Genomic DNA, 14349 nt, shown 5'->3' with positions numbered 1-14349 from the left:
CTGGTGGCTGTGGGTTCCTGCTCACGGGAGTGGCTGTGTGTGTCCCCATCTGTCCGTGTTTGGGGCTGCAAGTCCGTGTCTGTCCCGTGTGTCTCAGTTTGGTGCTGTCTGTCTGCATGCTCCTGTGGCCATGTTTGTCCGTGTTGCTCTCCAGAGGACCTCCCCGGCCGCCCTGTGGGTAGCAAGCTGCACACACTTCCTTGGCCTCCCGCTCAGCCAGGTGGCCAGGCCTCCTTGGTCACTGTCCTGCCTGGCCCAGGTTTGGCTCCAGCCCGTCCCCTCCTTTCCCCGGGGGGCCTCCTAATGGGTGTCCTCCCACTGCCTCCACCTCTGGCCTCTCTGGTTCTGTCTGCACTCAGCGGTCAGAGGGGCCCGTCTAAACCACGGATTCCGCCTCATCACCTACTGCTTCCGGCCTGGACTCCGGGCCTAGGATTCAGGAGTTGGCCTTCTGGGTTTGGGCCTGGCCGATGGCTCTGGCCTCGAGCCCTGTCTCCTTGTCCACACTGGAATGCTTTAGTCTCCCTCACGTGCCGTGCTGCTTCTCACCTCTGGGCCTTTGCTCAGGCTGTTGTTTCTGCCAGGAGTGCTCCCCACTCCTTTGCCTGGCTAACTCCCACTCATCCTTTAAGACCCAAAGCAGGCATCACCTCCCCTGGGAAGTCCTCCCTGATCCTCTCTTTCCACCCTGACTCTGGGCTGCTCATCCCTTAGTTGGGGGAGGAGAAGCAAGTGCCTTGCCCAAGATCATACAGCTGGTGAGTTGGAGCCAAAATTTGAACCCCGGTGCGTTGGGCCCCAAGCAGAGAAGGCTGTTCCATGGTCCAGGTGAGGTGATTGTAGCTAGGGCTTGTGGAAAGGAGAGGGGGTCCTGAGGACGCGGCTCTCCTTCACACGTGGTGGTCTGAACTGGGCGGGGAGGGAGGGGACGTGCTGTGGATCGATGTGTGTGCGTGGCAGGAGCATTGGGGCAGATGGGGTTGCCCACTTAGACCTGGGAGTGAATGGCCCATCTTAGGGGAAGACCGAGTTCAGCGGAGGCCTGCCGAGTCTGAGAGCCCGGGAGACAGCCAGAGGTATATATGTCCGGGAGGACGCTGCAAGGCTGGGCCTGGAGCTCCAGGGACAGGCCTGGGCTGCAGGCGGAACATTGGGGGTTGGCTGGTATTTAAAGTCCTAGGGGCAGATGGGCCACCCAAGTACTGAGGTCAGTGAGAGAAAAAGCTCCTGCCTTTCCCGCAGCAGCCCAGCGGGGGCGCTGTGGAAGAGACTGAGATGAGGACCCAGAGGTCACCACACACAGATCTTCCCAAAGGGCTCAGCTGGCAGGGAGGCCATGTAGGACTAGAAGGTGGCCTGTGGGCTTTGACCACAAGGAGGTCCTTGGGGGCACATAGTAGGTTTCATAGGCAAAAGTTATTTTTTTGCAGAAACTTGGGTCATTTCTCTCCTTCTTTCACTTAGCTTGGGATTCCTGGAGGGCAGGGCTTTTTGGCTTGCCTCAGGTTCCCCGAACCGGCCCCCCGTTTGGCCCGAGGGGTGTGCTTAGAGCAAGTGGATGTGTCGATGGACACCTGAAGCCATTGGGATGCTGCGTTCAGAGGCAGCTCTGGGAGGTGTTTCATTCATCTACCCATCCGACTTTTTCTCCCTTTTAGAGCAAAACCCCCAACCCCTGCCTCGTGCAAGGATCAGTGAGTGAAGCATGTCTCAGGACCCACAGCGCAGAGCCCAGGATTCTGTCTGGGGCTCAAAGCCCAGCCCACATGTCCTGCCTGATCACCAGTGTGTCTCCTCTGCCTGATCTGCCGTGGACGTTCAGGGCCAGCCCACCCATTCTCCTCGACCTCCCAGGGCCTTGGCACTATCCTCAGGCTTCTCCCTCTGACCTCCGTCCCCTTGGATTCATTGCTCCCCTGACCCAGCACACTGATGCCTTCTCATCCCCAGCATCCATCCCAACTCCTGAGCACAGCATTCAAGGCCTTGCCAGCTGGCCTGTGCCTCTCACCCCCTCACCACGCTCCAGCTCTCTGACGCTGGTGGTGGCTGCTCACTGCCCCAAACCTGCTGTGTACTGTCACACCTCCGTGCCTCTGCTCAGGCTGGTGCCTCTGCTGGGAACGCCCTCTGCCTCATCTGCCTGTCCTAAACACACATCTGACCAGTTTCTCCTGCTTGAAACCCTCCCTTGTGACAAGGTCTGAGCAACTTAGCTCGGCCCTGGCCACCTTCCCCCGACCCCCTTGCCACAGCCCCCCATGTTGTGCGGGTCCCAGGGTTGCCCAGGTGGACACCCACCTCTTGGGCCTTCTGGGGGGCTCACAGGAGATATTTCTGGTGCACACCTAGCAATGTGCCTGACACTCAGTAGGAGCTCAGCAAGTGTTACTTCTGCCCTGCCTCCACTGGCCTTCCCTGCATCTGACACACAGTAGGTACACACCAGGGCCAGGGTCACCGACTGAATCATTAAGTTTTTTCAGACAGGCCAGAGAAGAATGTGGACATTAGGCAGAGGCTTCCCCACTGCGGGCCGGCTTGCCCAACCAGGGGCAAGGTGTGGTCCCTGCCTGGTCAGGGGCCTGACCAATGGCAGAGAAGATGCCCTCTTGCAGCTGTGGGACCCTAGGCAAGCCACCCTCTTCCCCATACCTTTCTGACAGGAGTCGGGCTTTGGGAAGCCTGACCTTGGCATTGAATTGAAGAGGAGAAGGAGAAGAAGACAGCTTTCCTAGAACTAGCTGAGGAGCAGCTGGGTACAATGGGCAGAGTCGTGGACCAGGAATGTCTGACTGCGTTTACTGATGAGGAAAACTGACGCCCAGAGAGCCAACACCCCACATTGCAGCCCAGCGCTCCCTCCTGTTTTGCCGCCCGTGTGGCCTGGAGCAGAGTGCTTCCCTCCTAGTGCCCTAGTTTCTTCCTCTGTGAAATGGGACTGAAAATCCTCCACTTCCAGGGGCCCTGCTGAGAATGCCAGTGGGTACAGAAGAGCTTCCTAAACAGCCAGGGTCAGATAACTGTCTAGGATTGTCTTTAATGGTTGTTATTCTTCTATTTATTCATCCTGTCATGCGGCTTATGTTTTTGATAACCTCTGGGCCAGAACAGCTAAGGGACTGATGAGCTGCACTTGGGGACAGGCGGTGTAGGGTAGGAATCTCAGCTCTCTGCTTTCTTGCTGTGTGACCTTGACCAAGTCATTCCACCCCTTTGAACTTCAGTTTCCTCATTTGTAAAATGTAGAGAGTGAGAGCACTTGCCTTTCAGTGTCAGTGTGCCTGGCACAGGCAGGCACTTGGTGACTGGCAGCCTCCTCACTGTTATTACTGTTTTGAGGTCTTTCTGGGGAGGAAGTCCCGGGGACCTGGAGCAGGCAGGGAGAGCCCCAGGCGGGAAGTGCTTGTGTGGGCTCTGAGGGATGGGGGGAGGGAAGGGCAGCTTGGTGCCTGTGGGTGGGGGCAGCAGGAGGGCCACCAGAGGCAGGGGCTGCCCTGGCCACCCCAGAGGAAGATACCTGGATCCCCCGGCTGGCCAGGCTCAGACCCAAACCACCCCAGGCTGGAAGTGAGGGACAGGGGTTTTTGCATATAGGTATTATTTGCATGTGGATATTCGCCCCACAGAAGACTGGAGTTTGCAAAGCAAATTCCCTGGAGGAACCAACCTGCACAGATCTGGTTGCTAGGCTTGACTCTGGCACCCTAGCCCTGTGGTGCTGAGCAGCCTTCTTCCCTCTCTCCAAGCCTCAGTTTCTTCATCTAATACCGGGTTATAATACTGCCTGTTTCCTCTTCTCAAGTAAAGATCATAAGAGATAATTCATCTGAAAGGTCCTTGTTAGTGTGTTGGGATTAGATGACAACCTTATTGAAGGTTTTTCTCCTGAAGCCCTCTGTGTGCAAGTCCAGGAGGGGCTTCCCAGGCTGGGAAAAGAGGTTGAAGACACTTCATTGTGGCCTTGCCTACCAACAGAAACAAGTTCGTTTAAGCAGTAATATGAGTTAGGTACTTAATCATTTCTGCAAGAGAGAGAGAGAGAGATAAGAGAAATTGGATAGGAAGCGGGACAGGGGAATACCCCTGTCCAGCGTGTCCCTATAAGTCACTTTCTCTAGGGTCACCGGAAGCCTCAGACCCTCTGGAAAACTAAGACGGCTTTGAAGGCCTGTTCTTCCTACTTCCCTGGTTGAAAAGGCCTTCTAACTGCCCAGGCCTGCTGTGGGGACTGTGAGGCGAGGGCCACCAAACTGTCATGTACTCCTATGGAAGAGCCCCACACTGCCCTAGTCTCAGGGCCCCTCCGTCCCCTCCTGCGCAGTGTTCTGACACATTCTTGTAGGTGCAGTGTTGCTCGTGGCCATGCTTGTTTCTTTAAAGAGAACTTTCCAGAGGTATAATTTCTTGGGCCAAAGGCCAATAATCATTTGGGCCTTTGTAAGCCACTCTGCCAAGTTGCCTTTCAGAAAGACGGTGTCTGGTGACGCGGGGGTGTGTTCTGATGAGGCCGTCTGCACTAGAGGGGTCCTTGGTTACAAGGGCAGGGATTGGGGATGCGCAGTTGCCTCTGCTCTGTGGCCATTTACAAAGTCACCCTAGGACTCCTGTTTGGCTGTGGATTGGGGTGGGGGGCTTCTGTGGGGAATTCATGGGCCCATGGGGGTGGCTTTGCAACCTAATGCCCTTCTGGGGGATGGGGGATGGGGGTTGGGATTGGTCTGCCAGTTTGCGGTAGTGGTGCTGGGAGCACTCTGGTCTGGGTATGACCTTTGTCCTCTGGGCCCACTGAGGGAGAGGTGGATTCCAGACTTTTCGGCATGGAGCTGTCCTTCCCTGGTCCTGGTAGGAGGCCTGCTCTGCTGCTGGGTGACGGTTCCCCCAGGGGCAGGGATCCCAGACTCTGGCCTAGCTCCAGTGGGCACAGCTGAGGGCAGCTGGCCCCAGGCTGGTGGGGAGGGAGGGACCTGTTCCCTGAGACAGTCGCTCTTTCCTGCAGGATGGCTGAGCCTCGATTTAACAACCCCTACTTCTGGCCCCCTCCTCCCACCATGCCCAGCCAGGTAAGACTAGCATCAGTCATCCCTCCGGCCAGTCTCCCTCTCTTGTTGCTTTGCTTTGCCTGGGGTTTTTGGCCGCGGTCTGCAGGGCGAGGGGAGAGGGGCAGGGGCTTGCCGGTGGATTGGCAGCCAGGGACGGGGCCAGATGGTGCCCAAGCCCCGTCAGTCCCTCTCCTCTCCCGCCCACAGCTGGACAACCTGGTCCTGATTAACAAGATCAAGGAGCAGCTGATGGCGGAGAAGATCCGGCCGCCTCACCTGCCACCCACGTCGGCCTCGTCGCAGCAACCGCTGCTAGTGCCGCCGGCGCCGGCCGAGAGCAGCCAGGCGGTCATGTCGCTGCCCAAGCTGCAGCAGGTGCCAGGGCTGCACCCGCAGTCTGTGCCGCAGCCCGACGTGGCGCTGCACGCGCGGCCAGCCACCAGCACCGTCACAGGTACCGCGGGCCAAGCCTGGGTGGGCGGGGCGGAGACCTGCCCGGGGAGTGGCTAGGGTGGCCGGAGGCTTGGTGTGGGCGGAGCCGGTGGGGCCAGGCGGAGGTGGAGCTCCGGGCGGCGGGGTGTGTCCGACCAGCCACAGCCACCAGACTAACTCCGACCCGGTTCTGGGAGGGTCTACCCCACTAAATCGACAAGAGGAGGAGGAGCCCACCGGGGGCTCATCAGGGAAGCAAAGTCAGTTTAAAAAATTTAGGAATCGAGAACCCTGCCCAGACCTGAGACAGAGTGGAGAGGTTGTGGGGGGTGGAAATTTTATTGGAGGGGCAGATAGGGAATGGAGCAGCGGGCGGGAACAGCCTGTGCAAAGCGAGTCTGTGAGAGAAAGCCAGGGGAGTACCGTCTGGGGGAGGGGCCCTGGAAGATGGTGTGGATGACCCAGGCAGCTCCAGCGGAGCATGCTCACTTAGCATTCCTTTAATCGCTCCCAGCAGTCCTGGGAGGTGGGTACTGTTAGTGTTAGGTTGAGCAGTAGACCCATTTTTGATTTACAAAAACAGCAGTTTTGTGCATTCACTTAACATCTTTTCGACAGATGAAGAAACTGAGGCCCAGTTTCTTTCTTTCACAGTCAGGAAGAGGCAGAGGCAGGAAGTGTGGTCCCAGAGCCCGCGTGCTAACCTTTTTGCTTTACCCGGTTCTGCAGAGGCTAGAGAGGAAGCAGGCAGCAGACTGAAGGGCGCGGTGGGCCACTCCGTGTAGTCTGCATTTGCCCTCGGGCACCTGGGAGCCATGGAACGTTTTAAAGTAGGGGAGGGAAATGCTCAGATTTGGCTTAGAAAACCAAATGTGGTTGCAGATGGAAACTGGCTTGGTGGAAGACAGTCATGGAAGCAGAGAGAGATGCAGGAGAGCGCGGTGGCCTCCACAAGGCAGTGGGGACGGAGAGAAGTGGGCAGATCTGAGTTACATTGAGAAGGATGGACAGGGCCGGTTGCTGGATGGGGTGTAGGGGTGCGAGGAGGTGAGGTTGACCAGTGAGGTGGAGCCATAGGAGGAGGAGTTGGGGAGAGCTGGTCATAAGCTCAGTCTCCGACAGGGAGACATCCTGGCGCAGTGTTACAGGGATGGGGATGCCTGGTGGACAGGCTTTCTCCGGTGGCCGCTGCCGCTGCCGCTGGGTCTCTGTTCTTCCCTGGCTCACCCCTGCCACCAGCCAGGCACCCCCTGCCTCTCTTCCCTTTTCCCTCCTCCTGTCACAGACACCCAAGAATTATGGGGCCCTGTGAGCCTCCCCCAGGCCCCAGCCACACTCTGCACATTCCCTGTTGGTATGATTTTATTAAATCTATTTTTTCATTATAGAAGTAATATTAAAAAAGCAATATAAACATATTAAGGGAAATTTGGAAAACAGAGAAACTAAGAAAAAATATTACTCATAATCCCCCAGCTCCTAACCCAGCAGTTTACACAGCGCCATTGGTCTCTTTCCTTCCCTTTTCATCTTTTTGGTTTGCCTTTAATGTGCGCATGTGTTTTGCTGAGCTTGTGGCAGGGCTGTACCCACGACTTGAACTTGCTGTTCCTCCTTGCCTTCCTATCATAAACATAGTTCGTGCATTTTTTTGTTGTAAAGGTAATACGTAGTCATTATAGAAAGTTTAGAAATTGAAGCTGAGCTGAAAGGAGAAAAAGTCCTAGTCCTACTATTGTTGGCATTTTCATTGTTTCCTCTATAATTTATTTTATTTTATCCTTTAATCACAGATGTAAAAAGTGGATGAATTCACCAGGTAAAAAAATTCAAATAATATAAAAGCAAATAGACAAAAGCGTGAAAAATCTCCTTTTACCAGTAAATTCTCCCTCCCTGTAGAGCAACAAAATTCACACACGATTTACTTAGGTGTGTCTTCGCTCACATCCATTCTGTGCATTTACCCACATATGTGTTGTGTGCACACACATGAGTAGTTCGGGTGTGTGTTTTTGAAATAGGTGGGTTCGTACTATCTGTGGTTTCCTTTCTCGCCCGATGGCAGTTCAGCCTTCCGAGTCACCGAGTGCCATCTGTCTGGTGGCCGTGGCTGCCAGGCCCCCATCAGAGGGCGGGCCGCATCCCTTCACACAATCCTGCTGAAGACTGGCAGATTGCATTTAGCATGTCTGAGGCTGACCATGGTTTTTATGGAAGGTCCATTATATGTGTTTGTGTTCATGTGCAGATATTTCTTTACGGCGGTTTTTAAAGGTAGATTTGCTTGGTCAAAAATCGGGCACATTTAACCTTCCAAGGGCTACGGCCAAGCAGCCCTCCGTTCACGCTGATGAATGCACACTCACCAGCGTGTGTGACTCAAAACAGACCGTCATTTTCCGTGCACAGAAAAAGTTTAAAGAGCACAGTTTTCACCACATTGTAGAAACCACTTGAATCTTCTTGTCTTCTTAACCTGATACTCTAAATGTTTCTGGTCCCCTCATTCTTAAAAGAGTAACTTTTATGATAGAAGTTAAAAAGAAGTTTATTTTCAAATAGTTAGAAAATATAGTTAAACTAAAAATTTTTTTAATTGCTCCTAATTTTACCATCCATATCACATTTTGGTACATCTCTCCTCTTACTTTTCCTATGCATACATATGCCTTTGAAAAATATTTTTTACAAACATAACCTTCTTTTTCATGTGCAGTAAATGTTCAATAGAGGAAATTGATCAAAGTTTGTGACTCCTTCCCTCTCTGATGTTGCATATTTCAGTCACCTCTAGCTTTTACTATTGTAACTAACACAGTAGCGGATGTCTTTGTGCCTCAGGTTTCTTCTGTGGTTTGAATGATTTCTGAAGTGCCTGTTATCCAGCTCAGCTTAGCTCTTAGGTATCTAAGGCCTCTTACTCACACACACACAAGCTTTGATTTTGTCATGCCTGGGTGATAACATACAGTGGGAAGGGGAGGCTCCGAAAGGTGGGTACCTTGCCAAAGTCACACAGCCGGGCGGCCGGGGCTAAGCTGGCCCCCTGCTGCCGTCCCTCACCCCTGCACCCTCCACCCTGTCTTCGCAGGTCTGGGGCTCTCCTCCCGGACCCCGGCTGTGAGCACATCTGAGTCCAGCGCGGGCACGGGCACCAGCACCCCGTCCACACCCACCACCACCAGCCAGAGCCGCCTCATCGCCTCGTCCCCCACCCTCATCTCAGGGATCACCAGCCCCCCCCTCCTGGACTCCATCAAGACAATCCAGGGCCATGGCCTGCTTGGCCCCCCCAAGTCCGAGCGTGGCCGAAAAAAGATCAAGGCGGAGAACCCAGGGGGCCCGCCTGTCCTTGTAGTCCCCTACCCCATCCTGGCCTCAGGCGAGACTGCCAAGGAGGGCAAGACATACAGGTGGGGGTCTGGTGGGCTTCACACCTAGGGCTGCCCCCAGGAGCACAGAAATAGGGGTTGAAAAGAAGGGACCCAGGGGCTGAGGGTGGGGCTAAGGTCCAGGGGGTGGGGTCACCGGACAGGCTGCAACCACGTTCTTACAGAGGCAGTGTTCGGCTGGGGGCTATCTCTCCTCACTTCAAGCAGTGAGCTCAACCCTGAACATTAGAATCACCGGGGCAGAGTTCAAAAAATGCCAGTACCAGGGCCACACCTGAAAAGTCCTGATTTAATTTGCTGGGTGGTGGGGAGGGTCTTGTGGAAGGCCAGGTGTCAGTTTTTCTTGACCCCCCCCCCACCACCTGCCCCACTGATTCTGGGTGCAGCCCAGTTGAGCCCCTCCCCCAAAACTGTGGGGTGTGGCTCTGGGCAAACCTTCACCAGGAACAGGAGGCCTCTCTTTCCTGTGAGGGGTCAACCTGCTCCCCCTGCTGCTGGAAATGTGCCCCCAGGTGGAGGGGCTTTCTCCTCCAGGTTGCAGGTTGTCTAGGGCCTGAGCGTGCCCTGGGGACTCCTCACAGGAAAGCTCTGTCCCTGATGTGTGGTCTCGGATGCGTGGTCTCTGATGCAGAAGGTCCCCCCTGAGCTGTACAGGCAGGGGGTGCAGGGGTCTTCCCAGGTGTGAACCTGCCTCTTGCCCCACAGGTGTAAGGTCTGCCCGCTGACCTTTTTCACCAAGTCCGAGATGCAGATCCACTCCAAGTCGCACACAGAGGCCAAGCCCCACAAGTGCCCGCACTGCTCCAAGTCCTTTGCCAACGCCTCCTACCTGGCCCAGCACCTGCGCATCCACCTGGGCGTCAAGCCCTACCACTGCTCCTACTGTGATAAGTCCTTCCGACAGCTCTCCCACCTCCAGCAGCACACCAGGTGAGTGGCCTGCTCGGTGCTGACGTGCTGCAGCCTGTTCCAGCTCAGCACCTGTGCCCGTGCACAGACCTGCTACAAGGAGGGCCCGCAACCTTCTCTGGGTGCCCATGGCCCTCAGGGTCAAGACAAAATTTCTTTGCTTGGCATTCGAGGCCTTTTATGGTGTGGCCTTCGTGGACCTCGCTGACCTCAGCTCACACTCCTGCACCATCCTTCCCATTGCTTCTCAGTTGCAGGTCTTGGCTCATGCTATATCCTCTACCTGAACCCCTCCCTTCTTCTACCCTGTTTCCCTGGCCCTCTCCTATCCATCTCTCAGTCCAGCTTCCTCCAGGAAGTCCTCTGGGGCCTCCCTGAGCTGGTTCCACAGGCCCTGTGCCTTCCCACCACAGCAGTAGTAGGCTGTCTTGTACTTGCCTGGCTATTTGCCCACCATCCGTAATATGTTGGGGGTTCTTGCAGGCCAGGGCTCCGTCTCTTCCATTTCCACACCCAGGGTGTGCCACAAGCTTTTACACATTTGTCTAATATTTGTGGGATAAATGGAACTAGCTCTCATAAGGCCATTTAACAAATAATTACAAAGCCTCTTCTATAAACTAGATGTGGTTCTTGGTGCTAGAAATACAGCTGTGAGCAAAACAGACAAAATCCCTGCCTCCTGAGGGGGTTTACATTGCAGGCCAGTTTTGGAAGGGAGACTCAGAGATTAGAATGTGTTAAGGAGTGAAAAGTTTTTGCAGGGGAGTACAGACATCAAAAAGCCTGGCTTGCCAAATAAAAATACCATGGAAATTTAAAGAACCAAACCCAAGTTTACCAAGATCACGGTTCATAGCACTTTTCTCCCAGGCTGATGGTATCTATAAGCTTTGCTGTGTGTTCGCCAGTCTCAGCACAATGGAGGTCAGGGATAAAGTTATTATTGCCGCGGAGTTTGTGACTTACAGAAAGCGCCCAAGGTTTCCTCTGTTCTAGGGACAAATGCCAGACAGAGGGACCTCGTATTTTCTTTGTTTGGTTGTCATCATGTGTGCATGTGTCTCCGCCACCTCTGTGCGCCTTATCAGTCTGTTTCCCAGACTTGGGGGCAAGGTGTGTAGGTTGGACGGAGAGAGATGAGTGGCCAGACGGCCCCGAGTCGGCCGCTTTCCTCGCTCCCTCCTGTGTCCCCTGCTGCGGGTTTGACCCCGTGAGTTGTTTCAGCAATTTTCTGACTGTGGTCGTTACTTTGATTTTTTTTTAAGTTGGCCAGTTTTGTGTACATGGAGGTATATGTAATTAGGTGTTGGTTAAGCAAGTCTGCCGGTTGTGTTATTAAAATTAGAGCACATGAGCCCTGGCTGGTGTAGCTCAGTGGATTGAGCATGGGCGTGTGAACCAGACAATCTCCGTTCGAGTCCCAGTCAGGGCACATTCCTGGGTTGCAGGCCAGTTCCCGGCAGGGGCCAGTTCCCAGCAGGGGATGCATAAGAAGCAACCATACATTGATGTTTCTCTTCCTCTCTCCTTCCCTTCCCCTCTAAAGATAAATAAATAAAATATTTAAAAAAAATTAGAGCACATGATGCTAGGGTTTGAGAGTTAACTTCTGTCAGGGGACTCTGTAAAGCCCCTGGGGTCATAATTTTAATGTGTGTGTGTGTGTGTGTGTGTGTGTGTGTGTAAAACGTTCTCACTGTCTGAAGTCAGGAACCTAAACCATCCACTTCCCTCCTGTCAGGGCCGCCCCTGCAACCTGGAATAGTAGGGCGCTGCCTTTTTGGAGTGTCCCGAGGTCGCTGGTTTCCCGGGCTAGCAGGGATGACTCTACAACCCGAACACCTGCCCTCCACAGCCAGGGAGCAGGTGCAGCCCGGTTTCCTGGAGGCCTGGAGAGGCCCCCCACCCCGTAAAGTCCAGTCCTCATTTCTTCCTATCAGGCTTGTCATGCCCAATTACATGGAATGTGTCTTAAATGTGACATTTCTGGCATAGTCATGGTTACAAATTTGATTTACCCAGTTATATCCTATTAGGAAGGAGGACAGATTCTTATGGAACCTAATTCCAGAACCGGTAACGATCAGAAGAAGAGAAGGGTCTCAGTGAAGGCACGTGGACCGTTTTCTGGTCGTTGTTCTGAGTGGCATTGTAGACAGGGCCAGTTACCTGTGTGGTTTTCAGTAGAACCATCATTTTTAAATTTCCCTGGTTGTTCATTAGTGTCTATCTATATTAAATTTTTATAGGGTTTCCCCTCCAGAATTCTGAAGGGTTAGTTGGAATTCCATTTGAGGAATATTTTATTCCAGTGTGTACAATTACAGCCGCCTAAATTGAGGATTAGAGATAAATCAGGGAAAAAAGGGATGTTTCTCATATGCCCTTTAGAAAATAACATTAGAATTTAATCACTTCCATCCAATGCAAGGTCATAATTCCTGTTCCACTGATCTGGGGCCGTTAGTCTGCTTTGAAAAGTTGTTTTCTTCTGAACTCAAGACTCCTGGATCCCACCTTGCCCTGGAGCAGCGTCTGGTCGTGGAGATGGTGAGGCTCTCCTCGCTCGAAGACTCGATTTCAGACCCACAGCTCCAAGTGGAGGCCTTTAGGCAAGTGCTAGGGGGAAAGGCAGACCTGTGGCTAGTTAAAGGACTCTGGCCTATTTGTTATAATAACCAGCAATATCAGAACGGAGGAGAATGGAGTCCTCTATTAAGATATCACAGGTGCTTGGGTGGAGTAGCTCAGTGGGTTGAGCACCGAAGGGGCTTTGGTTTACAGAAGGGGCTGTGAACCAAAGGGTCACCAGTTTGATTCCCAGTCAGGGCACATGCCTGGGTTGTGGTCCAGGTCCCCCAGTAGGGGGCGCACGAGAGCCAACCACACATTGGTATTTCTCTCCCTTTCTTTCTCCTCTTCCCCTCTCTATAAAAATGAATAAATAAAGTCTTTAAAAATAATAAAATAAAGTTTACCTAAAATTAATACTTAGAAAAAAAGATGGAACAGGTGGTCAGTTTTTCAGGTTAAAAACATGGGCGGCAAGGACACCGATCCCCATCTTTAGGGTCTTTTCTTCTATCTCATAAACAGTCTGTTCTGATTGGCACTAATTGGTAAGTGTAGTTAAAGTTAGAAAAAAATGTTTTTAAGGTAACCTTTCTGTTGATACTTAGTGTGGAGGCCTCTGTATATGAGAAGTGGTTGGGTTTTTTCTCCATCTTAAAAAATATACAACTATATAAATATATTTATACTATAATAATTATATGGTGTATATGTATAATTATATTATGGTATAGGATTATATTATATGTGCTATTACTCTATTTAATATTTATATAAATTATATATAATTACACATTCATAAAATTAACTCAGAGGTTCAGCTCTCTCTTGCTTTGCCAACTTCCATGTGCGGGGAACGCCCTAGGATAGCCCTCACTCTAGTGTTCTGCTGATTGAAAATACGGAGACTTGAAGACACACCTGATTTCTTTGGATCGCCCCTCTTTTCATAAAGCGCAGGAGGAGCCCTCCAGTGTCGCCCCGCGGCCATCTGGACACGCCAGGAGTCTCTGGGCGTGAAAGACCCCTTGGCCGCGTTGCTGTTCTGGGTTTGAGGAAGGCGGCAGCGCAGAGTCGGCCGGGCAGGAAAGGGGTGTCAGTGCAGTGGGAGAGGCACACAGGAGTCAGCAGTGGTAGTTGCTAAGAATCCTCGTTTTTTCAGAAGTGGACTTTTGCTTACAAATGTTACTTGAGACCGCAACAAAGCAAGCAACAAGAAATGAACAGGCCCCGAAGGAGAGTATTTCATCAGAACGTTCCTTGACGGGCCATTGCTTTCCATTCCTCAGGGCACAACTCGTGTGTGTGTGTGTGTGTGTGTGTGTGTGTGTGTGAGAGAGTGAGAGAGAGAGAGAGAGATTTGAGGTGTTTTTTTAAAATCCTCACCTGAGGATATGCTTATGAATTTTAGAGGGAGAGGGAGGGAGAAGAAGTCGGGGAAGAGAGAGAGAGAGACATCCATGTGAGAAACTTCCGTCGGCTGCCTCCCGCATTTGCCCCAACTGGGGATCAAACCCCCAACCTTTCCGGTGTACGGGATGATGCTCCAGCAAGCTGAGCCACCCGGCCAGGGCTGATTTGAGTTCTTAATGGTGAAAAGCCAAACAAGCAACATGAAGGTTGTAACGACCTTTAGGGACAAATAATTAGTCACTAGGCAGTAGCACATATAATTAAACCGGTGTGTCCTCACCCGGTGACAAAGGCTGGGGACTCAAATGCCCACTAGTCCCCGAATCCTTTGAACAAATAAAGCCAAATGTAAAGAAGCGACCAGATTTCAGGTTCCCTGTTTTCTGCCATTCCTGTTTTTCCCCCCTTGATAGAGAACCTAATAACCCCGGGCATCTAATCAAACCCATCTTCCCAATGTTATTGCTGATCGTGAGGGGAATAGGAGAAGAAGGTTGTGTCCAAAGCCAAGCCAGCCCTGGTCCCGCAATGGAAGTGCAGTTAGAACAGGTGGAGAAGCCTCTCTCTGCTTGTTGAGAAAGATG

At 52.6% G+C, this 14349-nt stretch overlaps 1 protein-coding gene across 4 annotated transcripts in view; it reads left to right on the top strand.

The window, feature by feature from the left end:
- The window catches only part of ZNF362 (zinc finger protein 362), a 39695-nt gene that overhangs the window by 13242 nt on the left and 12104 nt on the right, over positions 1–14349 (top strand). For 3 of the 4 annotated variants that reach the window (XM_037061507.1, XM_037061509.1, XM_037061508.1), the window contains 5 exons: positions 5000–5063; positions 5250–5496; positions 6760–6828; positions 8569–8890; positions 9575–9799. In XM_037061507.1, the coding sequence (XP_036917402.1) occupies positions 5000–5063; positions 5250–5496; positions 6760–6828; positions 8569–8890; positions 9575–9799 (927 nt within the window). The remainder of the gene's footprint in view (positions 1–4999; positions 5064–5249; positions 5497–6759; positions 6829–8568; positions 8891–9574; positions 9800–14349) is intronic. The other variant, XM_037061510.1, reaches the window with a different exon arrangement.

Source organism: Sturnira hondurensis, unplaced genomic scaffold, assembly GCF_014824575.4.
Source record: "Sturnira hondurensis isolate 20B ecotype Veracruz unplaced genomic scaffold, ASM1482457v3 Scaffold0013381, whole genome shotgun sequence".
NCBI lineage: Eukaryota > Metazoa > Chordata > Mammalia > Chiroptera > Phyllostomidae > Sturnira > Sturnira hondurensis.
This window is presented reverse-complemented; position numbering and strand designations above follow the sequence as displayed.